The 26,402-nt window shown below is 40.9% G+C and overlaps 6 protein-coding genes across 10 annotated transcripts in view; 1 reads left to right on the top strand and 5 right to left on the bottom strand.

Moving 5' to 3' along the window:
* ndfip1 (Nedd4 family interacting protein 1) overlaps window positions 1-2,842 on the bottom strand; it is a 6,026-nt gene extending 3,184 nt beyond the window's left edge. Inside the window, exons 1-3 of the mRNA XM_031857728.1 lie at window positions 2,662-2,842; window positions 1,809-1,902; window positions 80-219 (exon numbers count right to left, since the gene is read on the bottom strand). Coding sequence (XP_031713588.1) covers window positions 80-219; window positions 1,809-1,902; window positions 2,662-2,697 — 270 coding nt within the window. The 5' untranslated portion in view covers window positions 2,698-2,842. The remainder of the gene's footprint in view (window positions 1-79; window positions 220-1,808; window positions 1,903-2,661) is intronic.
* A 656-nt stretch (window positions 2,843-3,498) lies between these two features.
* On the bottom strand, window positions 3,499-6,116 carry gnpda1 (glucosamine-6-phosphate deaminase 1). The gene is made up of 7 exons (XM_031857973.1): window positions 6,029-6,116; window positions 5,625-5,752; window positions 5,104-5,205; window positions 4,816-4,998; window positions 4,492-4,676; window positions 4,124-4,298; window positions 3,499-4,015 (listed from the first exon to the last, which is right to left on the bottom strand). Exons 2-7 carry the CDS (start codon window positions 5,746-5,748, stop codon window positions 3,954-3,956), a joined length of 831 nt encoding a protein of 276 aa, XP_031713833.1. The 5' UTR covers window positions 5,749-5,752; window positions 6,029-6,116; the 3' UTR covers window positions 3,499-3,953.
* Window positions 6,117-6,755: 639 nt separating this feature from the next.
* On the bottom strand, window positions 6,756-13,770 carry hspa4b (heat shock protein 4b). The gene is made up of 19 exons (XM_031858021.1): window positions 13,215-13,770; window positions 12,555-12,612; window positions 12,269-12,409; window positions 11,513-11,635; window positions 11,184-11,283; window positions 10,917-11,050; window positions 10,583-10,827; window positions 10,419-10,495; window positions 10,149-10,300; window positions 9,907-10,013; window positions 9,652-9,785; window positions 9,224-9,408; window positions 9,000-9,095; window positions 8,556-8,711; window positions 8,316-8,441; window positions 8,124-8,231; window positions 7,912-8,031; window positions 7,620-7,781; window positions 6,756-7,286 (listed from the first exon to the last, which is right to left on the bottom strand). Exons 1-19 carry the CDS (start codon window positions 13,319-13,321, stop codon window positions 7,095-7,097), a joined length of 2,523 nt encoding a protein of 840 aa, XP_031713881.1. The 5' UTR covers window positions 13,322-13,770; the 3' UTR covers window positions 6,756-7,094.
* A 398-nt stretch (window positions 13,771-14,168) lies between these two features.
* On the bottom strand, window positions 14,169-16,317 carry uqcrq (ubiquinol-cytochrome c reductase, complex III subunit VII). The gene is made up of 3 exons (XM_031858023.1): window positions 16,245-16,317; window positions 15,247-15,418; window positions 14,169-14,350 (listed from the first exon to the last, which is right to left on the bottom strand). Exons 2-3 carry the CDS (start codon window positions 15,398-15,400, stop codon window positions 14,256-14,258), a joined length of 249 nt encoding a protein of 82 aa, XP_031713883.1. The 5' UTR covers window positions 15,401-15,418; window positions 16,245-16,317; the 3' UTR covers window positions 14,169-14,255.
* Window positions 16,318-17,086: 769 nt separating this feature from the next.
* Window positions 17,087-20,381, bottom strand: gdf9 (growth differentiation factor 9). The gene is made up of 2 exons (XM_031858022.1): window positions 19,838-20,381; window positions 17,087-18,863 (listed from the first exon to the last, which is right to left on the bottom strand). Exons 1-2 carry the CDS (start codon window positions 20,211-20,213, stop codon window positions 17,929-17,931), a joined length of 1,311 nt encoding a protein of 436 aa, XP_031713882.1. The 5' UTR covers window positions 20,214-20,381; the 3' UTR covers window positions 17,087-17,928.
* Window positions 20,382-23,336: 2,955 nt separating this feature from the next.
* LOC116389483 (septin-8-A-like) overlaps window positions 23,337-26,402 on the top strand; it is a 10,336-nt gene continuing 7,270 nt past the window's right edge. The window contains exon 1 of one of the 5 annotated variants that reach the window (XM_031858183.1): window positions 23,337-23,410. In XM_031858183.1, coding sequence (XP_031714043.1) covers window positions 23,402-23,410 — 9 coding nt within the window. In that variant the 5' untranslated portion in view covers window positions 23,337-23,401. Of the gene's footprint in view, window positions 23,411-23,739; window positions 23,767-24,913; window positions 25,687-25,718; window positions 26,062-26,402 lie in introns of those variants that run through there. The other 4 variants (XM_031858182.1, XM_031858181.1, XM_031858180.1 and 1 more) reach the window with 4 other exon arrangements.

Below are 26,402 nucleotides of genomic sequence, written 5' to 3'. Positions count from 1 at the left end.
TGCAATAACTCGTGTTTAGCTTGTATTCGAACATAAAAAAGGACTATTTCTACACGTTTTGAAAATGACATAAATCTACCGTGACTCTTCCAGGGACCAGAGGGATGGCTGCCTCTTCTTTGTTGCGCTCGGCTTCATCATAGGAGGGCAAAGTGGTGGCCACACTGTAGGACGGAGGGTTTGGAAATCTTGCTCCATCTTCCTTGTATTCAAAGAAAGCTGTGGAGGGAACAAGCTCATTACTTTTCATCCAGGTCTGGTCTCAAAACAATGGTTTTTATATATGATTAATAAAATCCTGAGCATAGAAGACATTGTACACAAATAAAAATGCTCTTGTAAAGTGTAAACTTTTTACACTTTACATTGTTTTGTGAAGTTGTTTAACGATATAAAAGGTGAAAATGTCATCAACTATACATGAATATTAATGAATATTAATAATATTTATTGCAGTTAGATGGCAGTTTCACTGTTAACTGTGATGTTTGACCCAAAAACCTGGTTTAAGAGTTTAGAGACCATCGTCAACTACAGAAAGTGTTAATGTTTCATCACCGTCACCATAAAGCTGGATTCACAAACAATATATCAATTTAAAAAAAAAAAAAAGTACAAATTTTAGTCTCAAATGATAAAACATGAGTTTGCCTGTCATTTGTGATTTTGGCACATATTCATAAACAAAATAAACATTTATCACCAGTTTGTGTCTGTTATCTCCACTTACAGACACTAATAAACAGTTATGGACAATTAAATTTAAAGTCAGAAGATTTAGATTCTAACATGGAATTCAATTTAAAAATGCTGATAACTGCAGAACTGAAATTATACGATGTCGACTGTTTTAACCGCTGTTACGAAGGTTTGATTGCCGACAGACAAGAATCTAGTTTCACTTCCTTCACGTAGAAAAGCAGCAGCAGAGAACGAAGCAGACCAGGGATGAGTTACAGCAGGAAGAAAGTCATTTGTAGTATCTGTCTCCATTACTGTTTATGTTCTGTCCCATACAAGCCAGGACTTTTATCTGGGTCATTTGGTAGACATCCAGAATTCTCCTTTGGGTTGTTCAAACACACACACAGCATTGGACTAGATCAATATACTCACCCAAGAAGAGCTCACAGCTACACCCACTTATGCAACGTGTTGACCTCTGCCCTCTTAAGAAGGGAGATTACAAACATCAGGCTTTTCTAAAAGGCCTCACACAAAAGCTTTCTCCCTCTACATTATTCATTCAGAGGCTAACGGTGCTGAACAAGCCGGAGCAGAAGACTGACACAACTATGTACATGTATTCAAGTACTGTACTTCAGTGCACGAGTTATGAAGCATTGGTACCTTAATTCATTGTGGGAGATTTCAGTGGGGAATACTGTGTATTTACCCTTGTTTTTACATTCAACTGATTTTTGATTCTACAAGATTCTGGATACAAAACACATGATGAACTCATAATTTTAAAAGGCACCGTTAAGAGTTTACAGAAGTGAGCGGCAGCTTCAACATTAAAACACTCCATACAGGTTGAGGCTGTGATCATATAGGATTTGCTCATAGCTATGAGAGAAGGTTCCTACTTTGTGAAAATAATGTGACTGTGGAAAGAACTATTCTTTATGTTTACTTTTGCTTCTTAGGCAATAGACACATTTCACTGCAAGTGCTTCTATACTCCTATTTAGTTGATTTTAAATGCGAGAATGGGTATTCATGGGTTTGAATATTACTCCCACTTCTAAAATGTGTTTGTTCTGAGTTAATTGTCTGAGTGTAATGGAGACGTGAAGGCTCCTAACCTGCATTCGCTGCAGCGATGCTGCTGTAGGGAGGCGGTGCGTCCTGGGCAGGTCCCTCCTGGGACGGCTGGGTCGGCTCCTCCTCATTCACCAGCTGAAGAAATGTTAATAAAAAGGACAACGCTTAAAATGGCAAGCTCTAGGAAAACTGTTCTTGTTGGATGTAAATAATATGATGCACAATAGAGAGAAGGCCTGAGGTGCTATTAGGGAAACATCCTAAAACTGTGCAGACTCCTCTGAGATTAACAACGACCAGTATCACTGATGCTGCACGTGTTTAATATGCTGTGTAACAAGCGGTTATAACAGACGTATGCTGTCATTACTTTAACCAAACAATAACTGTTCCATCAGTGACACAGTGATCTCTGTTAAATCTACAATTAAACTATGACCTGTGCACTCCTGATCTCACACATTAATATATGTCAATAAATGAGCAGGTTTCGTGCTAGTGTTTGAGGTAATACTGATACGCAGCACCGTCAGGTGAGGTTAATATGGTCTAGGTTTACGGGTAGGCTAAGTTACACTAGACAGCATTCATGATTTAGCCAGCTAATACTTGCTAACGTTATGAGAACTAACTAAGCGGCTAAATGAAATTGGGTCACACAGGCTTCAAATTATATGTGTAGAAATTTGTTTATTTCAGTGTGAGACATTTGTTTTCATATAAACTTAAGACAGGTATCGCTAACTCAGGCCTGCCCCTTAACAAATGTCGGCTGAGCTCGTTGTTTTCCTGAGTGACAGGCTAATGTTGACTAGGTAATGTTACTGTTAGCTAGCAGCTAACGCTAGCTGTTAGCTAACCACATATTACGGTGCTAGCGATCCTTTTACATACCTCTTGATATCTAACGTTGCCGTTTTGTTCTGCCATTGTGGAAGAAGAGCGGAAATATTTGAAACGTCCTCTTCCCACTTCAAACGTGAAGATGTGTTGAGTAAAAGGAATCTCGCCAATTCAGTAGCAATGGTATGGTTGCCTCTTACTCGGCCATCTCCTTCCTTATCCTCCTCCGATCTTGAAGCCCGGACGCTCCCACGATGGCATGACCCGCCCTACTCTGCCTCTGATTGGATAGAAACAAGTACTTGTTGCTTTGATTGGTTAGGTTTAGGCACGAGGAGTGGGATTGGTCAAGGTTGGGGTAAGAATGTCGGGCTAAGCCAATCAGAGGCCGAGTAGGGCGGGTTATGCCTTCGCCATATTTATTTGACGGTGCCTTCAAGTGCTGTCAGAATATTCTTTTAAAGGTTGCAATACCGCAATGTAAATTATAGCCAGTCACAAGTAGAAGTAATATATTAAAAACTTTATTATTAGCTAAATGTACTCAAAGTGTAGAAATCTATTTATCTTTGGGTAATTCATTCATGATCACAGATTTGTTTATAATATATATGTAGTGGGACATTACTGTATGCTTGAAGAGCCGATAAATAAGTAGAAAATCATAATGCTCCAATAAAAAAGAAAGAGCATTGAAATTGTACAAAAGTATAGTACTTGTCTGAGTAAATGCACTTAGTTTTAATTTATTCCATTATTTCTAGTACAGATCTAGAAAATAATACTTACAAGGAGCACCTAAAGGCCACATTAGTTGTTCCGTATTGTCATGTGACAAGAAAAACAGAACGAATACCACATTATCCACAATCAAAGACGATACAGAGATTAAAAATGAATTGCACTTTATTAAAAAGAACAAATGCAAATCAAAGCTGTTTGAACAATCACATGAAAACCTGAATAGCCTGCACAATAAGCACGTGATTATTTATACAAGATTTATTTGAGGTCAACTCCAAGCACCGCTTGATGTTCACCATCTCAATCAGAAGAAAAAAGTAATCATTGGAGTGTTACAGGGACAGTACATCCCAAAATATAAAACATAGCGCACAAAAATAGTTTTGTAAAACTCAAACAGCACTGTCTTATTCCAGAAATTATGGCCCGCTTACTCAAGATAATCCACAGATCTAGATTATTGTGACCAGTTTCATGATAGAACTATTGATAAATAGCGCAGCTTAAGGGGTAAGAGGAAAAGACTATTTTTGATTCTGGGCTGAACTGTCTTTTTGAAAAAATGCCTCATGAATCAACAAAGTTTGTACAAGATATCCTCAGTTCCTCTTTGACAGTGAGGGAGGTGGCTCCACCAGCTTGTTGTGAACATGCATCATCCCTAAAGAAAGAGCAAGAATCAGCATATGTTCATTGCACATATTATATAAGGGAAAATATAGTGAAAATATAGGAGTTTAAGCACTGTAGCTTTGCGATTTAGTCTCACCTTTGAAGTACTTTACGGTTTTGACCCGCAGCTCCAGGGTGGCGTCTTCATCACATACAAAAACTGTCTGTGGGTGCTGCTGGAAAGCAGACACGGTCCACATGTGATTGACACCTTCCTCTATTGCTTTGTATAAAGCAAATGCCTTGTGTGCTCCAGTGATGAGAATCATGACCTGAGAAGAAATTGAAAATGTGACCTGTGGTCTACGCGATTGAGCAACAGCAACCTGCGATTGGTGGTTGTTTTTCAGCACCATCAGGAAGATTACGAGGTCAATGAGCAATGCACTGTACTGCAAACTCAAAATACGGAGAGAAAAGGATCGTTCATAACAAATGGTATATTAAATCATCTCAGCGTCTAACCTCTTTTGCGTCCATGACTGTGCCCACTCCCACAGTCAGTGACATGGTGGGCACCTTCGAGAGATCTCCATCAAAGAATCGAGCATTAGCGATGATGGTGTCCTTTGCCAGGGTCTTCACCCTCGTCCTGGAAGCCAGGCTTGAACCAGGTTCATTGAAGGCAATGTGGCCATCTGGTCCAATACCTGCCAGGACAGGAGGAGTATTTTGAATTATTGTCGCTACTTCAACGATGACTGCAAAGTCACTCGACATCAAAATGTGAAAATCTGAACTGTGCAGCTGGTGATGACATATTCATGATCAGCACTGTGACCTCCTGACCTCCGACAAAGAGCTCGATCCCCCCAGCAGCTGTTATCTTGTCCTCAAAGGCTGCACACTCTGCTTGCAGGTCAGCAGCGTTGCCGTCTAGGATGTGGGTGTTCTCTGCTTTTATGTCTATGTGCTTGAAGAAGTGATTCCACATGAAGGAGTGGTAGCTCTCCGGGTGATCTCTGGGAAGTCCTATACAGGATTTGATGTCAGTTTCTAATCCAAGACCACAGCTTGAAATAATTCCTCAATGTGGAAGCATTATGCGCGTGTGGAGAAAAAAGGATACAGACTTACCTACATATTCATCCATGTTGAAAGTTTTTACATACTGGAACGAGATTTGGCCCATCTTGTAGTACTCAATGAGTTTCTTGTAACAACCCATGGGGGTGCTTCCTGAAGACAGGCAGAAGCTTAGCAAAAGTAACAGAGTGGAAAAGTACCGTACTTTCGTGGGCATCTGTACTTAAGTCTTTCAGTTTCCTTTCCTTAAACTTGTATGTTATTCACCAGAATAATGCAGCTGTACTTGCTTTGTGCAATATTTACAGTTTACGTGCAAAAACATTATTTACTGTTTAATTTTAAACTCCAAATTTGCATGGAAAAGACAAGCTAAAACATTTAGACTGCACTTACAGGTTCATGCAATACTATTTTAACTGTCTACAGGAATATAGGTACATTTAATTTTTTATACAAGCTAATATTTAATACCTGGTCACATTTAAGTAAAATGTGTACATTTTTCCATTCATGGAGTAAAGTACATTCTCAAACAAATAAACCCAACTGTGCTGCCAGGTCCTACTCACCTGTGGGAAGCCCCAGGGTGAAATACCTGTCCGGGCCAGGTGTGAACAATAAAATCTTGTTTCTGATGTACTTTGCAGCCCACTCGCTTGCCTCGTCGTAGTCATTGAGGATGATTAGCTTCATCGTCCTGAGGAAACAAAAACAAGAAAAGAGGAACGGGTTGCTTGTCTGAAGGAGTTCAATCTCGAAGTAATACCAGACAAAAACACACCTTAGTCAAACTTTGGACTCAAGATAATCACACTATCCCGTGACAATAAAGTCACTGTTAATGCAGAGGTTGCTCAACAAGCTGCCAAAAAGTCATCTTTGACGACTGACAAAAATGTTTTACCGTAGAGTAAATTGTGCCCCAACAATACACAAATCAAAATGACAAAAACTGTAATAGTTTACACTTTACCTTGTAGAGTTAACGTTAACTGTAGCTTTTACTCGCAGCAGACAGACTCCAGATGGATCACGTGATTGCTGCTGGAGGACGCAGAGCGCCCACTGCGGAGGTGACGTCATCAGCTAATGTTAGCTAGAGAGCCAACCGTTAGCTAAGTAGCTCGTTTGAGATGAGGGAGTGACAGCTCAAAGTCCTTTATTCATAATTACACGTCCCGGAGAGCTCTTATAGAGGCCGAAAAGTGCTTTTTTTTTTTCTTTCTAAAAATACAAGTGTTTTTACACGTAAATTAGACTGCAGCAGAACATATAAGATGCACATTGTGAGTAATGCCTCGTAACCTAACAATTATTGATTCTAACTCAAGTAAAATCACTATTTCACCCATGAACAAGCTTTACATCATTTCAAAAACTAGCAAGTTAATGCTATAACAAATTTACGTTAATTGAGATTGGACTTGATTTAACCAAAGAAAAGCAAGATTTGTAACTTTACCAATGTTTGCTTGAAAAAGCAGAACAATTGTATAGACTTGGAGTCTAAAAATCCATCAGAATCAGTCCTAAAAAATATACATGTTTAGTGTGCAATGTAAACTCCTGCTCATGCCAGCCAACCCCCCAGATTCCCAGAAATATGACCAAAGACATGACCGGTGTCCTCACTTGAAGAGGGACAGAAGCCTTCGTGAAGCCGTGGGAATCTTTGGCCAAAGAAAGAAAGATCGTACAAGTGATTTTCAATAACTTTATTAAAACCATATTGTGACACAGACCAGAACACTTACAGGGCACACAACAGAAATAAATACCATTATGTGTACAGCGCTCATTGTCAAACAGGCTTATTGCGGCTGGCTTTAGATTTATGTTATCCAGAAAGAGAGAGGGCATGCTATGTCATCAGACAGAGTTACCACTGCTGGTCTCAGTGTGCTAATCACCCTGCCTGCTTTTGACTGTGTAGTGCAGTTTCTGGAACATTTTACCTGCTCTGATATACACCCAGGCTGCATCTCAATCTGAAACAACCAGCTCCCGTTCAGCTTTGCTTAGCGGGGCGTTGGGCTGCTTTAATCGAGGTCCATGTCAGGCTTGGTTTCTGTGGTTTCTGAGCTGGGGTTGCCCGTGTTCTCGGCCGTTTCTCCCTGGGCTTTCTCCTGTCCATTTTCGGGCCCATTCTGCTCTGCGGGAGCATCCTCCTTGGGAAGCTCCACCTTGGGCTTGGGCTTGGTCACGATGAAGTTGCAAGCGGAGAACAGCTCCTGGAAAATGACACAAAAAGGGTATGACATGTAATCATGTTTTATTAAAAGAAATGCAGTTGTGTGGGAGATCAACGGCCCAAAAGAGTTGCTAATGTGTTCCTGGTGGATAGTTGACCTCAGTGTCTCATGTTGCAACACTAACCTATGGAATAAAGAAGTGCTAGATGTCATGTGCAGAAGTAGTAATAACATCTGAATGAATGCAAGCTATACAAGTAATGAAATCTAGTATTTTACATGTATGTGATTCTCCATTTTAAAAAGACCCTGCATTCTAGTCTCTGTTCTCAGTACTTTGTGACATGTTCTTCTGATCGAGTTGACACTCACCCTTGTTTTTGCTTGAATGTCTTTCACTTTGATGGTCGGATCCATCGTCAAGTTCTGTTTGCCCTGCTGGTTCATGGCGCTGTTCATCCACATCATTGCATCGCTGGCCTGTTTGTCCACTTTCTTGACATCTGCCTCATCTAAATGGTCATACTGCTCCTCCTGGAAATCAAAAGAGAAATAACAAAAAGTTATATTTACCACAGGCATCATTACTTATCTTTGTAATAAAAATGCCTGCATTCTTTTTTTTTTTTTTTTTTTTTTTTTTTTTTAAAGCCTCTAGATTTACCTTCATCTTGTATGCTTCCACAAACTTCATGTACTGCTGGATTTGTTTTCCCAACTCCTCAAATGCTTTTGGTCTCACTTCAGCCTCTGTATACCTCTCCTGGATGGGCTGGCCAAGTTTCTATAGCAAACACAATACACATGTCGGTTAAAGAAGTCGATATGGCAACCCAACAATGGAGGACAAAAAGCCATCACTACAGAAACAATTACCTTTAACTCGACCAGTTTGTCAATGTACACCTGTTTGGATTGGTCCTCTCCATCTTCATACAGCCAGTTTTCAGTGTTCTCCAGCAGTAATGACAGGGCATCTCGGTCCTGAAAATAGAAAAATAATTTCATACCATCATGATTATGAAGACGCTACCTTTGACCCCTTTGACTCGGGACCGTTGTACTCACAGATTTACTGACAAACTTCTCCAGCGTCCCATGCAGCTTGTCCCTCATTTCGTACACATACTCCTCTACGTAATTCTTAGCGTCGTTTCTCTCCTTCTCCAGCTTGTCCTGCATGATCATCTTCCCCTAAAGAGATTCCAAACAGCAACTTTAACCGCTGAACACTTTCGGAACAGATCAAGTAAATAAGGACGGGTGGATTTTGTACCGTGTGTACGTGATGGCTGAAAGTTTAGTTACCTCATTTTCTACAAAAAGATTGAGCATGTCATCAGCTAGCTGCCACTGTGGACTGTTATCAATCGGAAGCTCGATCACTTTTGTTTTGACTTTGGGCTTTTTGGCTTGTGGGGGCTGGTCGGTCTTCTTCTCGCCTTTGGCCTCCTCTGGGGTGATCTGAACGGGTAAAAGAAGAAGCATCGAGATTCAAAACGAGTCAAGACAAGTAATGACCGAGCCAATTAGAAGAACATCTGTACAATTTCATGCAGTCCAGTGCGTTAAATCAAAGTTTAGTTTTACACTGTGTCAATTATTTTTTTAGGACGTAATTATAGGTATTGCATTATGCTGTATATTGTCTTACAAATGTCTAACCCCAATAACATACATGAAGGTGAACATAAGTTTCTCAAAGACAGAATATATTATGGCCGATTGCATCTCAAAAGTTGAGCATGTTACCTCCATCTCCTCGTTCTCGCGGGGCGTCTTCTCTTCTGTTTCCTTCGGACTGTCTCCCTGACCCTGATGCTCATCCTGATCCGTCTGCATCTTGCTCTGCAGAGGAGTAATATATGTCATGTTGGGGGTTTTTTTGTCTCAAAAAATAAGTACAAATAGTAGTTCACATACTAATCTGATGCTCGGTGCAAAAGGATACAAAATAAAAAAGGGACACTTCGTACCTCTCCCTCTTTGTCATTAACCTGCTCTGTTTCCATGGGTTCCTCTGTCTCATCAGACTTCTGCACTTCAACCAGGGAGGCGCTGGACACACTGAAGATACCGTGGATGTTCACCCGCACCTTGACTTTCACCTTGGAGCTCTCCCCAGATGCCTGTGGGATAACCTTCTGGATCATGAACTGACCTGAAGGGAAGGAAAAAAAAAATAAAAAAAATCAACCAGACAAATTTGATTTAAAGCCTCTCTTGATGCCATTAGTCTTGGGAGGTGAGGTTAGTAATTTGCTTTTGCTCATCAAGTTTATCTGCTAAGGAGTTTGTGCACCAAACCAGCGGAGAGTCAATACTGAACAGAAACACAACAAGATGTTTGCTGTGGACTCTTTCTTCCCCGTCAGACATCACGTAGGAAGCGTCAGCTGCTTACCAATAGTAGGATCGGGGTAGGGCAGCTCATTGGCCTTATTGTAGTAGGCCTCCAAAGAAAAAGGCTCTTTCCGGTAGAAGGTCAGCACTTTGGAGAAAGGTGCCGCGTGGTTCACGGGGAATACCTCGCAATCACTGCAAACAATGAATATTTCATAATAATTAAAAAATTCACTAATCAAGATCAGGAACAGAAAAAAAAAAGAAGAATAAATGGATATTAAAACTGTTTTTTTTTTTTGGTTTTTTTTTTTACCTCAGACCTTCTTCTGCAGCAGAATGCCACTTCAAGGAGATGGGATAGTTAACAACATCTGTGATGGAGAACTCACGCACTTTGAAGGCAGGTGACAGGATTGCACACTGTGGAGACACACCCAGGGTTCAATAACAACAAAATCTTTATCTTTTTAATCTGAAAGAAAAAAAAAAACACCCCTTTCATGCCAATAAACAGCAAAGGGAGAGGTGGAGCTTTAAAAGCAAAGTATCGCAGACCTGCAGGGCACATCCTCTGGCCACCGCTTCGTCAGCATTCAGAGTGGTGCTCAACTCCTTCCCGAAGAATTTGCTGATCCTCTCTTTGACGGCTGGGATCCTGGAAGCTCCCCCCACGATCTCTACTGCATAGATGTCTTCCTTTTTCAGTTCTGATGGAACAAACATGCAGTATTATCAGCACACACACACCAAGACATGCACACATTGAAAGTTCTAAAACTGATTGAATAAGAAAAGTACAACACAACTGGGGGAAATTATACTCACTGGTTTGTTCCAGCAGACTCTGCAGTGGAGCCTCAACTCGGGTAAAAATGTCAGCACACATCTCTTCAAACTGGCCCCTTGTGCAGCAGAAAAGGTGGACATGACTTTAAAAACGGTACATTTAAAAGATATCAAAAGCAACAAACTATTTATTGTTTGTCTACCTGTTCAGTTTTCCAGAGACATCAATGTCATTCATGAAGCACTCGATGTTAAGCGGCAGGTCAGAGGCGTTGGCGCTCATCACTCTCTTCAGTTTTTCACACTCCTGGAAAAGCCTCACCAGAGCCCTGGGCTTCGTCTTGACATCAATCTTGTACTTCTTGCCGAATTCCTCACAGAAGTGCTTCACCAGCATCTCATCAAAGGCCATTCCTCCCAGCTCTGGGTCACACGCTGTCGCCAGGACCTGAGAGAGAAAGAAGAGAGAGTTGAAGGAACGAGACAAAGCCTCTGATTGATAATGAATGTCTGTTATGGTGCTTCAGCCACACACACCTTGACTTTGCCCTTGTTAAAGGCACACACTGATGTCTGGAATCCAGAATGGCCCAGGTCCACAAACACCACATTCCTGGGCTTCTCCTCCGGAGCAGGGAGATCCTGTTTATAGATCCCATATGCCAGTGCAACTGGAAGGAAAATTGTTAAATTATTAACGACGTCTACTGGAATCAACATCAAAGTCTGCATTTTGGCAGCCGCAGTCAACAATCAGTAACATGCTCATCCTTACCCATGCCCCCAAAAAAAACTAGTACAGACCTGCAGTCGTCTCATTCATGAGTCTCAGGCAGTTGAGACCGGCGATCTGAGCAGCATCTACTACTGATCTCCTCTCAGCATCCGTGTAGTAGCAGGGAACCTGGTTACAATAGAGAAGCATTTGTAATAGACCTGTTTTTTTTAAATGTAGGCGTTTTCAATTAACCTGCCTGTCACCAAACCTCTGTGGACCAACAACAGATGTGACCAGACAAGACCAGAAAAGGTGGAGTATTTAAGCTTTTCTTATGCTGGCGAGGACTACATATTCTGCCCCTCTACTTATCACGGTCAGCATCAAAAACTGTGCCTTAATATGCAATACTCACAGACACAACACAGTCAGCCACAGGCTTCTTGAGGGCCTGCTCTGCAGTCTCCTTCATCTTGGTCAGCAGCATGGCGGTGACCTGTTCAATGCTGAACACCTTCTCCTCCTCCATGTAGTTCACCTTTAAACATTGTCAGACATGTGGAGATTATTACATCGCTCTAGTTGATTCCTACCATGTCGACTCAGACCGAGTGTTCTGCACAGCAAGCGACTGAATGATCGGCCGAAAGTACCAATGTCTCTCAGTCAGTTGTAAAAGAAACCATTATCGTTCCACTGAATCGTCGAGGCTACATTTCAAACTATTCTTAGGTCAGCCATTATCTTTACTATAACAGACATTTTGACATTATTGTGAAAGTGTGTTTTCTTTGTATCTGTTGTGACAGAAAAATGTAAATTTCAGGTGCACTGCCTTTATAGATTATCAGTCTCTTTATTATCTCTGCCTATTGAGTCACTGTAAAGTAGAAACTAGTTATTGTTATAAACCACAAACCAGCTGAATAAAGACTTGTCTCACTGCTCTGACAGAGCGCCCGGGGAGTGTTTCTTTTCTCTGAAAATGTATTTGGCAGGTTGATAGTTACCTGGCCCAATGATAAAAAGATATAGGAATCATTTCAGTTCTCTTGGAGTGAATATAGAAATGTACAAGGATTATTTTGAAGTATATCCAGTGTTTCTGGGCTCATTACTAAACACTCCATCACATCATTTTGACTGTGAATGTTCCCTGTTCTTTCCTTACCTTGATGCCAGTCGTTCCTGTGGACATTTGTGCAATATCATAGACCAAACAGTTTTTGAGGCGCTGCACGTAGGGATCCGTAAACGCCCTGCCATGAAGCCTCTTGAACCCTTGGACTGTGTTCTTGCAGTTTGTGACGATCTGTGTGGGGGGAAAAAAAGACAAATAACTATTAAATAAACACGTGCACAACTGAATAAATGATGCGTTCCTGACTTGAAAGTGGAAATAACAGGTTCTTGTGTCAGGTTAATTATCAGGTGTCCAGTGTCCCATCTAAACATACCTGGCTTTTGGCAGCAGCGCCGATCGCTCGATTCCGGGGTCCAAAAGAAACAAATGCTCTAAAAACAGAAAACACAATCCAGGTCCGTCTTTAACAAAAAAATGTTGTACAACGATGCAGCTTCCTCACAGGTTTGGTGTAACCAGTAACAAAATGGCACTGACTGATGGCGAGTTAACGTAATAATGTAATTAACGTTTGCAAATAGGTATTCTGTATTGCTTTGATCTTTTAAGTTACGGGTCTGAAAATTAAGTGCAATAAATTAATCAAGCCATTTGACAGGCACGGTACGGCCTCCTCCTATCATGCGCTCATTCATGCCCGCAGCAAAAAAAATAAAAAATATCCATCACCTGACTGAGCAGGTCAATTATTATTCTTTAGGTTATCTTTATCCTGTTATTCTAACAACACACCACAAGAACAATTTCATCACGTGCTGTGGTACAAAGATATATTTATACCCACAATGGTTAGCATTAGCTTTAGCACTCACATGCCGTTTCCTGTTTCGAAATCCGTTAGCAAGCTAACTAGCTACGTAGCAATGGTAGCTACACCACAGATGAAAGAGTGGGATATTTCACATCCGTGTATGCTATCTCGGAGCAGATAATACAACACAAATCAAACAACTGCGTATGTAGTCGTACTTACGGTGTACATCGGTCGCTGTAGTCATTCGCGACAGTTTCAATCCCCCCGGCTCTGGCTACCGCTACGTAGCAGTTCAGGAACCCGACGTCAAATCCGACAACCGACATCTTCGCTAGCTAACCGAACAGTGTAGAGTACAGTAATTGCACGGAAGAACGAGAATATAAGTCAGTGCTAAAGGTGACAGCAGCAGCTACGGTGGGGTTTCAGTCAGCGGACGGTGATACACCCTTGTTCTTGTTCCATGAAGCTGGGTAGCAGCATGCGGTGCGCCGGCTGATGCGTGAGAGCGTTCAGGAATCTTCTCTGTCCCGCCGACCAATAGCGTAACGACTGCGCAGCACGAGACGCTGCTATCACGCGCCCCCTAGCGGCCAGGAATTGCAGTAGCGGCTTTAGATGTGTAAATGTACACAAAAGTTCCTACATTCATTTCTTGATTATTCTAACTACTGCAGATACTTGCAAAACGCTGATCGCCACTTTGCCTTATAATTGTCTTAAATGTGATTTAATTTATTAGATACCCGACAGTCTCTCACCAATAAAACATTTCCAGCATTTAAGTTGAACATAATTGCCGTAATCACCTTAATTTATCATTTAGTCTTTAAAATGTCAGAAAACAGGGAAAATCCCTCAGTGTCCCAGATTCCAAGGAGGTCTTTTTATTCCACCCACTGTCCAAAACCCAACAATATTCAATTCACATAAATAAGCAAACCATCACATTGGCAATATTAGAAATACCAATCATTGTCATTTTGCGTGATAAATGATTTAGCAATACTCAAAACTGTAGTCTTGTTAATTCTCTGTTGATTGAGTAGTTACATCAGCACTAAATGTGCATTATAATGTGTTAAAAAAAAACTAGCATTCATTTGACACCCACATTGAATTAACATTAATCCGATCATAAAGAGGTGGCTGAATTAAATCAATCAAGACTGATTTCACATAAATATTATTCTTCTTTAATGGTGAAACATACAGCTGGAATTAATAACAGAGGGTAGCATTCATAAAGGTGGCAGGAGTTCATTCGTCATTCTCAAAGTCAGCTGCGACCTTCTTCTTGCCCTGCTCATAAACACTGTTGCCCCAGGTGTATGTCAGGTACATCAAGATCATTGCTGCAACACAAAGATTATAAAACAAATCAGAACCAGGAGCATCTCTTTGTTTAATTGAGTTTAGCCACACCTGGCTGTGCAATAAAGGCCAGGCAGTCAAATATTAAAACCAATTGTTAAATATCGTATCATCCCTGCAGAGATCCTGAAACAAGGAATATTAACCACATTTTTCAAATGTAATTCAATCCCCCTATACTGAACAGACACATCTACAATAGAAAAAACAACCAAAACAAGTTTCAAGTGAATATATAGTATAACACAAAATACTTCATGTTATTATGTGCAATATTATTGAATTGTTCGGGTAAAATAGGGTTACATTTACAAGACAGGCAGTAAAGAAACATGCTGCTATCACCTCTGGGCATGTGCTTGTCATTTGCCAGTATTGTTGCATCAAACATCGTTTGCTCTTTTTGTCATCAACTACGATTTATGACTCAAACCACAGCAGACCAGACCAACTCCCAGTCACTTGTTATAATGACATTAAGAGATTTTTGCATAAATGTGATATAGGATTGTGTCAATATCATCCACTCCTACATGAAAACCAAAATTACCTTTTGCTATTCTATGTATACAACCCCATTTTAGTCTGACATGTCTAGTAGTTTAGCAAAATTGTTAAAAATAAAATGTTTTTGCCTACAATGCCATACAGACTGACACGGTGTTGTGCACAGGTCCTGCCATATATTTGAATCTAGATACCTCAAGCATACTTTTGTTTCATGTACTTGTTATTTATGATAATTCGTTTTTTAAGTTAGTGTCTCGTTGACATCATGAGATGAGTGTAAAATATTTAAATAAACAATTCTGAAGAGCATCACTACTGGATCTGAATGTAAAATACTGATATACTTAATAGAAATTTTAAAACTCACGGGGGGCAACTTTGAAGAAAGAGGTTGAGACCCTTCTCCACACATTGGGGATTCCCTTGGAGAAGTAGTTGGGGAAAGCCCTCTGCTCAAAGGGGGACAGACTGTATGTGATTATATGCCTGATCTTGGCCAAGTCTCCAAAGTGGCGGCCCATGTTTACAAGAGAGCTGACCTGAAATGACAAAAAGACATTTACTTATTCAACATTGTACTAAATGCTAATAGTCTGTGTTTACATCATGATGCTTTGTGCTCAAACATAGTCAAAGTTGATGGACAATGTTTTCCTGATGATGAATTTGTAATGTTAAGATGTCGGCCATATTATCTGCCTTTAGAATATAAAAATGGGGTTCACCGTTTGGTCCGTCTGTTTTCATACAGAACTGATAATCATCTAATAATTCTAGAAATAAAAACACGAGCTGATATATTAACGTTACCACGGGGTCCGAGTGTGACTTTCTTTGACATTGACTATTTAATAATTATCTTTGGTGAGGTACTTCTCTTAGCATGACTTGCTGGATATTATGTGATCATAAATTTGTGTTTTATACATCTCAACTTTTACTTAATGTCGTTTAAAATATTTAGTAAATTACAGTAATAATGTTATATTCATTTTACAGATGTTAATGAAAGCGTAACGCTTCTATGCATTAACTGTAAGGGAACAAATCCCAATTCAGGCAACAGATTATCTGAATACATGATTGCAAAACCACAAAACAATCATAAAGGAGATTTAAAGAGCACGAGATGAGCTCGACTGTTTAGTCGTGATCGCTAAAGGTTAGCATCGTCAGCTAACGTTAGCTGCTAAGGTCCTTGAAACGCTTCCTGGTCTGGCACGTTAAACGTAGTCGCGTTTAGTCGAAAAACAAAATACTTAGATGACTTCCACTACAACAAACCAGATAAATCCCACACAACTACGGTGATAAATGCTAATGGAGGCAAAACTACACCGTTAAAATCGTGACATTGGAGCTTACCGTGCCGTTTCAAAACAGTATCTCCTGGAAAAGTTCCGGTGTCCTTCCGTTTTATTCAGGCCTCGGGTGGTTGCTAACACGGAGGGCGTTGTCGCCCCCTGGCGGACTGGAGTTTAGTCACGATAACTGCTCCACCAAGGATTTATTCGAAGGCCTTTAAATGTACTCTGAGACCCGTTTAATCTGGGTATCAACTGGTTTGGTCCACAGTGACTGTGGTTCTTGTTGATGGTTATGATGTCATGACTATGAACCACAATCAGAGGTTGACATCAGATAAAAAGGTAAAGGCCTCAGAAAGAGTGATGGAGGCTTTTAATGTGCTTCACATCTTGGTTCATATACACTACGGTCTGCTCAGCATCTTGGCCTTATGTGGCTTTTCTTTTTAGATAAACTCAGTTTTCCGTTTGTGTCTTCCTCAGACATATCAACAGATGGGAAGATTAAGAGGGGCCGCATACACAACGATGGAGATCGAGAGTATAAAACCAAAACTTAACCACGAACTTGACAAAGAGACCGAGTTCTGACTGAGGCTGTGGATCTCCTGTGAACTGACATCCAGGTCCACATTATGGTCTTGACCATCAATGAAAACATTTCAGAAAGGTAGGAAGTATCGACACTGTTTTTCTGTAGCATTACCCACTGTCTTCTCTGATGGTCTTACCGAGAGTGGAGTCTGTGCAAAGCATAATGTGTATTTAGGACCATTTAGACTCAGGACAGAGTAAACACTCCATTGCAAGAATCTAAATCTTTCTCCTTAGTGCATAATTATTTCCCCCATGTTCAATGACCATTTACAGACAGCTGTATGCAGACAACATTTATGCATGTTATTTTTTTTATTTTTCATATTTTCCAACTTTTCAGACAATCCATCTTCATATTTCTACTTTTTTGAATATACCTAAACTGAGCACAGACACAGTGAATTCATTCTATTTGCATAAATCATGACATGCATTTAGTCGCATTCAACCACTACAATTTCATAAATCAATTCATACTTATGCAGTCACGCAGGGACCAGAAGTAATAAATACACACTGAAACCTTGACAACTTTCATTCTGGACATTATGAGGTCAGCTGCCGTTCAGACAGTTGTCTCCAATCCCCAAGAATAAAACGATATGTAAAAGGTTTGACAAGAGTTTGTGACCGCTTTTTCATCTTTTGTCCAGAACAGGGCTACTTAAAACTTGGCAATTGTGTTAAATTAAAGAATAATGACCCCCACCCAAAATAAGTTAACAAAAATAGAACTTTAAAAAAAAGCAAAAAAAAAAAAAAACATACAACACTCATTCTTGATCTTCTTCAAGTGTGTCATATTAAATACTATGTTGCAAACAGTAAGTTGAAAAATAGGATGCACTGGCGTCCTTTCTTGTCACGCCTTAACAAAAAGGAAATAAATGTCACCGTTCCACATTTCTCACAAGGATAAAATACTTTTTGTTTAAGTAAACACACTTGATTGAGTAAACACACCTGCTCCAGATCAAACTTCATGTGCAACGATTTAACAAATTCATGAAATCACTGAGCCTGGTCAGAATATCTAATACTTGGATAGATAGAGTCCACCTGTGATGACTGTTGAGGTCTGTGATGATGTTCTATTCAGCCTGTAAAAAAAGGAGAAAAAAAGCCCAGACATGTTGGCAGCTGGCTTAGCGACATGTGCATCTGGTGGCAACCATGTCTTCAAACTCCTTGTAGACATAGGAGCCATCCTCCTCAAAGATCATGACACTCAGGGGGCTGTAGTGGGAGGGAATGCACGAGGGCCTGGGCACGGAGGAGTCCAGCTTCTCGTAGATGATGTTCTGCACCATGGTATGGACAGGGGAGCCGTAGATGAAGCCCATGGTCCTCGGGCAGGCACCTCTGCAGTACCTGGGGTTGTACTTTGGTGGGAAAACAATCCAGTGATCCAGTTTGAGCTGGCTGAATCGCACCCGGAAATCATACAAGGCACAGTCGCTCGTCGGGAATTCAGAGCTGGAAAGAAGCTCCGGCAGGTGGATATCCAGAGTTTTATCGCCTCGCTTGCTCTTTGAAGATGCCCTCTTCCACCTCCTCTTTTGCCCCATCCTCTGCTCTGGTTTGAAGACCATCTGCTCGGGAAATGTGTTCACCACAGCGGCTGGCCTCTGACCTGCTTTGGCATCGACTGGGAACGTCTGGTGTGCGATTTTGCTGGTGTCATAGAGATAGAGAACCAGAAGAGGTGACCTCAGGGTGAACTTCAGTGGGACTTCGCGCCCATCACCACCGGCTCTTTGTTCCTCTGGACAGGTGACGTTGATGAGCAGGTGGACGTTCTTCTTCTGGAACTTTAAGAGAGGCCGGAGAAACGAGGTGACGTCAACCTCCACCCAGTTCCTCTTGCTCTTTGCGTCTGTGCCGACTGTGAAGTTCCCGGCGTGATGGACCCCAGGACACAGCTGACACTGGTTTGAGTGGTCCTGCTCCTCGAGACTCAAGTAGCACACAGAGCTGAGAGGTGCTGCATGGTCAAAATTGTACAGCAGGGCTGACTTCAGAAGCTGTTCTTTGCTTCTGACTTGATCAAGGTAGTAAGAAATATCCTGCATAAAGTTCCCTGAAGGAGAAAATGAGAAAACATGAAGGCACACATTACACATCAGTCACACAAATGTCCATGTGCTCATGATTACGTTACAATAATCCAGAATGAACATGTCCATTTTGTACACAAGCCTGTTTAAGTGCACAATGTCACTGATGCCTTTACAACATGACGCAGGAGTTTTAAGGGGGGAGCCTCAGGTAAAAATGACAATTTGGATCAAATCGGTCTATTTGGAGACATTTCTCTCCTTTTTTAAGTTCAAAAGCATGATTAAACCAGAGAAACTGCATAAAACAGATAATGTATTTAATACCAAATGAATCTACTTAGAATTTCATATATTGCAATCAAGTTTTACAAGAAAAAATGTCATCAATAGATTATCTGAAACTAAATTTTCACAAAGAGACAGACTTAGAAATATTTGTCCAATTTCCATGCGGTAATGAAATATTAGATATCAAGGTCATAAAACAAACAGTTGCTCTTGCCATAGGGCTGAAAATAGCATCCTCTTAATCCACCTTTAATGTTTTTGTCTGAGATTTACTCAAATCCCTTAAAAAGGGCCAAACGACAAGCAGCTTTGTTTGTGTATTGCTGTAATAAATTTCAGACTGGCACCTTAACAATATCTGATCTTATTATGACCCCACTAATGAGATGAAAACAGTTGTTGACCTTGCTTCCACTTCTGTAGCATTCCAAGTTTAAGTGCAGAGATAACCGAGACCACACTGGAATAATCAAACCTAGACCCAGACTCTCCGAATGCAAAGTTTTTGGAAACTTGATTTAGACAGAGCCCATATGCAAAACAGAGCCACATATTGAATAATGCAGGAGCCCAGTCTATATTGTTCTTAAATGGGGGAATTAACCTAAGAAATATGCAGTTAATTATATGACCAAACTATTCGAAGCACAGTGAATCTGAAGGTCTGGGACCCTTGAGCAGTAATACTGCTGCTTAACCTGCTCACCTTCATTACTTTGTGCAAGACATTCATCTTGTGGCTTGATCAGTCGGACTGTGTTGTAGATGTCGCTCCCCTCCAAACTCCTCTCCACTCGGGAGGACTTCGAGTAAACCTCCGTGAGATACTTCATGTACCTGTGCTCGGGTTTCATCTTTTTCTTCAGTCCCGGGTTCCACCTCGACCCTCCGTGCTCTGACAGGGCCTTGAGCAGCGGGGAGAAGATACTCCCGTACGGGTAGCTGAAGTCACCCAGGTTGTGCAGCGCATTCGAGGCATCCAGAGAAGCTCGGACGAGCGGGCAGCTGCAGGTGACCAGCAGCAGAAAGAAAATAGTGCGAAAATAACGAAGGACAGCTGACATCAGAATTCGTTTTTCCATGATAAATAACGAAACCAGGCAAAACTTGGAGACTCTCCACTGAGAGCTCGAGGTAAACAGGACCGCAAGCACGTGTTGCTGATCACCATGCGCAGGTGTTTGCAATCAACGCTATCACTTTATAACTTGTTCAGATTCAGTCGCGATTTCACATTCAGCAAAATTAGCAAAATGCTTTTAAATGATAGCTTAATTAAGTTGAATTAAACAGTGCTGTAGCCTATCCTGGATCCACGAATCTCATCAGATATTGAAAGTATTTTGGCACTTTAATGTAAAGCTCGAAGTAATCAGATTTAAATTAAGATTTAAAGAGCAAAATCACAAAAAGTTATTTTTAACCACATTTTAGAAGCATAGATACCAACATAAAAAATAAGGACCTTTATGGTGACAGATGTTATGCTTTTATTTTGAAGACTAACATCCGGTGCTATTTCCAGTCAATTTAACCACTTAAGTATAACGTTAGTTGTTAGTTATTTTAGTTAGAGTTGTATTAATGTCCCCTTGTATTTTACAAAGAAAACCCAATTATTTTGTCTGCTATTAAAGAAACCTGTGTTGCTATTTTGGAGATATGTTTAGAAATATGGTGAAAAATTGGTGAAAAAGAAAAGTAATAATGAGTTTCTGATTGTTGGGAGTAACTAATTAGTCTACAAATGACGTTAAAGCTAACGCTATGCTATATTAATAGCTAAACTTTACCATTACTGACATAATTTATAACTCATATTTTATATTTAGGCATCAAATATTCTATTTTATTTCTTTAGTATGACTAATGTAATTGAGTTTTGTGTTACTCAACCCTGGGAAGCTAAGTTAGATAATATGCTAATGTAAATTAACGTTAACTAGTTTGAAAATTGAAACCTGTAACAACTAACGTTAGCGGTAATGTTAACATTTAATGCGAAAGCTGCTAACTAATATTGCCATGTTGGTTTAAAGTTAATATGTAACGTTAATTTCTCCAACTTAAAGTTTAGGGAAGATAGACTTATGCATCGCTAATATAATATTATTTGTCCTAGTGTAATGATTTCAGACCAGATGTGCAAGATTGGATCACAAGAAGGTAACATAACGTTATAATGTTCGGTCTCAATTTATAGAAAATAGCTCAACACTGTTCACTCCTAAAAAATGACAGAAGCACAGCTACTGTAAAGCTGCTGACCACTGGAGGGCAGACATTACATCCACCATTTTTTCTCAAGCTCATATTACACATTATCTTTCCTAAACTGTTAACTTTTGTTCTTTGTAATCTTATAACATTTTAAACAGTTCAATATGGACAAGTTAGAATTAGGGTTACCAATATAGGCTTTCTGACCCCATGAAAATCCTGTTTGCTACCTACTTCAGTGACCATTTAAACTGTGAATACGAGCAAGCCTGCCCTGGCCTGAAATATGAAGAGCAAATAAAGGGACACAACGTTGCCCATTATCTGTAAAAATCATCGAAGATATACTAAACAGCATGTAATGTGATGTATCAAGAGGTCCTGACTCAAAATGAAGGCATATGATGAATACAGACAAAGCAATGCTCATGTTATGTAGTGGAAATAGCTGTAATTAGCCCTCATGGTGTGTCTCAGCTACACACCTACTACTACAAATCTAAATATTACACTGATTTGAACTAGCTAAATTTGTACCACAAAATTATGTACTTTTCCATTTTGTACTGACAGGAAATGATACAGACCTGGACCCTGGTAGATACACATCCATGATATTTCAGTTGCTATGCAAAGTTTTGTGGTGGGATGCAACACAATGCCGTCTACTTTGTTGAATTGTTGGTGCGAGTGCAGCTGTCCTTTGTCAGGATCATTATGCAAGCAGCGTCTTTTCCAGATAACGAGACAAAGGACACTGTTCTGGCACAGTTTTGCTTATGGCTTCATTGTCTGAGCTCCAACACTTTTCATGTCATCTGGGACTCTGCCAGGAGCAGTTAAGGACACACAGTACACAAAAAGGCAGCATTCCTGATCTGGGAAAAAGGTAATTCATTCATCAATGACAACTTGACCAATAAGATAGTTTTTAAAGGGGTTGTTAGTTTTCCCCATAAAGTTTATTTCTTTCCCATTTAAAAAAAAATACCACACCTTACAGTTTAATCTTTGGCTTCTCTTTTGCAGTTAATAGGAAATCATGGAAACACGTATATTTGGCAGAAATCTTGTCAAATCAATACTGAAATGATTGATTTGGGGCATAGCTTAGAATGACCTATTTATATATTTGTTTTACCACATTAGGTCACAGCATGAAACCCATGTTGTCCCACAAAGGGAGGCCTTGCTCCTCCATTACAGCCCAAGTTCACAAAGAGATTGATAAAGGAGACATTCCACCACCCCTCTGGTGGCCTGCTTTGCATAAGTGGCCCCCACAAAGGTCCCCTTTGCTTTTACTTCAGTTTAGAGTTACCGTAGCTTTTTCAAAAACCTTACTACTATTTTTCTACAAAGGTATCCAATGTTTTCTCTGCACCTGGTTTGCAGATAACTTTAATTTTGATGATCAGAATATCATAAACACATGATCTGCTGTGCACAAAAGCAAGAAGCATGTGACATGATTCACATCAGTGTTGATATCACATGTTTTACATGATGCAGATTTATTACACATTAGGTAAGGAATATATGTGTGAATATCAGTGATTGTTGGTGTTGTTAGTAAGAAAAATAAATTATATTCGTTCAAAATAACATATTCATTGTTAATACATGGAATTCAACTAAAGAAAGAAAAAAATATTAAATAACAAATAACATTCATCAATAGCACATCCAGCAGTGAAACACTGTAAGAGGTGCAATAAGTACTGAGAGACAAATATGTAATTCAGTTATAGACTTTAAGTGACCTAAATGGTTTACGTTGTTCTAATATTATTATAATACACAAACTAAGACAGTATTTTCTACCACAATTGTATCGTTTTCCATCTCACAGCTTCTTTTGTGATCCGTGTAATTCTCCCCCGTCATGAGCACATTTAGTTGCTGTCTTTTGTTTCTTGTGAGGCTGGAACAGTTTACTAATCGTGTTGAAGCCCTTTGAGTGCTCTCTGTGTTCATCCTCCCCTGTCTTCTCCCTGTACTTGCTCTGCTGCAGTCCTCCCAGAAGTGCTCTGACCTCCGCTGACACACCATGGCCGAGGTAATGGAAGGCCTTCTTGCCGTCATTATCTCTTTCATTTACATTCGCCCCGTAGCTTTGCACGAGCAAAACCATCACGCCACTGCGCCCGTGCATGGCTGCGATGTGTAAAGGCGTGTATCCCCCATGTGCTTTGCTGTTGACGTTCACGTAAGTGCCTCTTTTCCTGGAGACGTCCACGAGCTTGTGTACCATCTCGCTGTTGCCGGTCTTTGCAGCCCAGTGCAGCGCTGTGAAACCTGACATGAAGTCTCTCTTCTGTGCCAAGCGCGTGTCCTGCAGCAGCAAACCATAGATCTGTCCCCACAGTCCGGCTGCGCACTTTACCAACCACTCATGAGCTAATGGCTCCAGAGGTACTGACTCTGAGTACTTTGCATCATCTCTCTTGTTTTGGGGCCTGGCCAGGGGGAAACCTGTGGATTGCACGTCCTCTGACAGTCTGTTTTCCCAACACTGGGAGTCACTTTGTGACCCCTCATTGCAAGCTGGAAAGTTAGGATTCAGAGTTGGCACTTTGGTGGCCAACGTGATTGGTCTGTCCCACGTTAAATCCGGATGCACTCGGGAATGTGACCCGTCCTGTGTACCTGGTGCAGAGTCTCTCGTGGGGGATTTTACTGCTATGACGGCGAACACAGCTCCAGATGTCCTCGCTCTGCTCGCCTGATCTCCGGGGATATTCAGGACTTTAACGGTGGTCGTATCCGCACTACTACTGTCTCTTGATAACGGCCTCCTTTCCTGCATACCCCACAAAGGCTCACTATAATATATGCCATCTATGTTCGAGGCACAGTACTTGTTATTGTTCTCGATGTCAGAGTAAATCGCCCTCGCGGACTCGGCTCGAGGAGGAGATGTGTACGAAAAGCTGGTATTTTGGCTCGAGAGACTGTCGTCCATCTGCGTCTCATCATGCGCCGCCTCCTTAACAAAGTCCTGGTACCTTTTCTTCACAACCACAAACTTCACCCCGTCGATCTGCTTCACCACAGCGACGCTGTTCACCGACTTCTTGAAAAGATCCCTATTGTGCTGCTTTTCCGCGGGATCACCGCCGTTGATTTGTCTCCTGAAGTTGTTCAGCAGCTCCGAGTTCTTCACTTTGCCTCCGTGCTCCAGTAAAAAAGACAAAAGAGATTCTTGGGTCAAAGCCATTTTGTAAATATATAACAGATACTTTAGATAACGCTCGGGGGGGGGGGCTCTCTTCTCTGTCCGTGCTCCCCTCTCTGTGGTCCTCCAACCTGCTGCTTCCGGCGCCTCGCCAAATAAACTCACCCGTTCTTGTGTGTGATGTCTCTTCCCGTTAAACGCTGAGCTTTAAAAGTGGATCAATACCACAGCCGATAAAACAAAGACGAAAGACGAACTGTACATTTATTATTGTAGTTGTTTGTATGTTTACATTGAGAAATTAAAAAAAATGGCCATTGTAAAAAAAAATCAATTATACTGGAATTATACTAGAGTATATTTGTATATTATATATTGAGTTTATTTTAAACACAGAAAATTATTTTCTGTAAGGCATATCAACACTTTATTGTCATGTTGTTGTCATTTAGCCTAAAAAAAATAGTGTTTCACGTTATTAAATGATATTTTCTCAAGATAAATATTTACAGTAAGCATACATGAACTCCTTGTGCCATTTGATAATAACCAGAATCAGCTTTGTTGGCCAAGTACTTTAAAGTATCAAAAGTAAAAGTATTAATAATACTCAAGTAGTATAATGGCCCCCTGTCAGAGGGTTCTGTATATTATTAGATGAATATTACTCATGCATTACTGTCAACCTGCTGTAACTGGTATGTGAATCTAATTTTAGAAAGTTCAGTTAGTTATACATGTTGTTTGTAAAATCTTCATCTTCAAAATCAATTAATTGTCAAATACATGTAGTGGAGTATGAAATAGGGGAGAAAAATGGAGATAATCTGTTACAAACTAAGCTATTACTACAGCCCGGCCTACTACTTATATGATAAATGCTCGTTTCCTTGACAAAAGCTCTAATCTGTCGAAGTGAACACACAAACAAAAGGTATGTTACACTAAACGCTCTCAGGGTTATAAAGGCTGAACGCTTCAGCTGATGCAGTGTCGCCCTCCAGCACAGAGGGGGTGTTGCCTCCAAGTGGCCATATTGAAAGCACTGCGAGTCTGTCCGTGTGTTAACGTGGAGAGAGCAGGTCTGGATGAAGACAGATAATTCCTGCGCGCAGCCACTTCTGACGATGGCGGCCAATGATGTAGACGTTTTCGCAGTAAGTATGATGCTGTCTGGTGGCCTGCAGTGTCTCGTGGTTTGGTGTCGTCAGAGCAGAAAATGAACTAGCGTAGCATCCAGGTGTATGTGAGAGCAAGGTGATGGTAATGAGACGCGGTCCGCTGCGGCGTTGAGACGGCTTGTTATGTCTAATGACGCGGAGTAAAGACGGAGTTTCAGCTGAAAAACGATGCATCGTCGTCCCGAATGATTGCGTGCTATCCGTGGAGCCGTGCAGAGAAAGAGGCGCACTTAGGCATCCAACTGTGCGGCATAAACCCGCACGACGCGTGTGCATCAACACTTGACAGGTGTACGCGGGTGCTGAAGTGACGGGAACAAGCGGCTAAAATGAAACGCAGGACAGCAGGCAGTAAGACACGAAGTTAAGAGGATAAACATAAGCAGCAGCCTCCGAAAGTGGCAGCTATAGCTCCTCAAAATGATGTATTAGCCAAACGTGTCATTCGTGGAAATGTGTTTATTTAAAGAGCTACCATAGCCTACAGGACGTGCCTTGTATTAGGTGTACCGTTCACAGGTTGCAAATGATGGAAGACTTCGTTAAGTTGAGGTGGTGTGTTTGTCTGTGAAGGGGAGTTATGGGTACCAGCAGGGCAGCCAGCAGCTTGGATCTCCTCCCATCCCTGTGAAACATTTAGATAAAGAGCTCTTTGTGTGTGTGTGTGTGTGTGTGTGTGTGTGTGTGTGTGT

The sequence above is a fragment of the Anarrhichthys ocellatus genome, unplaced genomic scaffold (assembly GCF_004355925.1).
Source record: "Anarrhichthys ocellatus isolate YVR2014 unplaced genomic scaffold, GSC_Weel_1.0 scaffold19, whole genome shotgun sequence".
NCBI lineage: Eukaryota > Metazoa > Chordata > Actinopteri > Perciformes > Anarhichadidae > Anarrhichthys > Anarrhichthys ocellatus.
Note: the sequence above shows the minus strand (reverse complement) of the source record. Positions and strands in the feature narration are given on the sequence as shown.

Coding starts and splice junctions, on each gene's coding strand:
- gnpda1 (XM_031857973.1), bottom strand. CDS start 5,748: ATGAAGCTAATCATCCTCAATGACTACGACGAGGCAAGCGAGTGGGCT. Junction 5,206..5,624: donor CACCCTGGGGCTTCCCACAG/GTGAGTAGGACC, acceptor GCCTGTCTTCAG/GAAGCACCCCCATGGGTTGT. Junction 4,999..5,103: donor CAACATGGATGAATATGTAG/GTAAGTCTGTAT, acceptor AATCCTGTATAG/GACTTCCCAGAGATCACCCG.
- hspa4b (XM_031858021.1), bottom strand. CDS start 13,321: ATGTCGGTTGTCGGATTTGACGTCGGGTTCCTGAACTGCTACGTAGCG. Junction 11,636..12,268: donor CAGGAACGACTGGCATCAAG/GTAAGGAAAGAA, acceptor CAATGTTTAAAG/GTGAACTACATGGAGGAGGA. Junction 8,032..8,123: donor ACAAACTGGTCGAGTTAAAG/GTAATTGTTTCT, acceptor TGTTTGCTATAG/AAACTTGGCCAGCCCATCCA.
- uqcrq (XM_031858023.1), bottom strand. CDS start 15,400: ATGGGCCGCCACTTTGGAGACTTGGCCAAGATCAGGCATATAATCACA. Junction 14,351..15,246: donor TTTCTTCAAAGTTGCCCCCC/GTGAGTTTTAAA, acceptor TTTGTGTTGCAG/CAATGATCTTGATGTACCTG.
- gdf9 (XM_031858022.1), bottom strand. CDS start 20,213: ATGGAAAAACGAATTCTGATGTCAGCTGTCCTTCGTTATTTTCGCACT. Junction 18,864..19,837: donor TCTTGCACAAAGTAATGAAG/GTGAGCAGGTTA, acceptor TTTCTCCTTCAG/GGAACTTTATGCAGGATATT.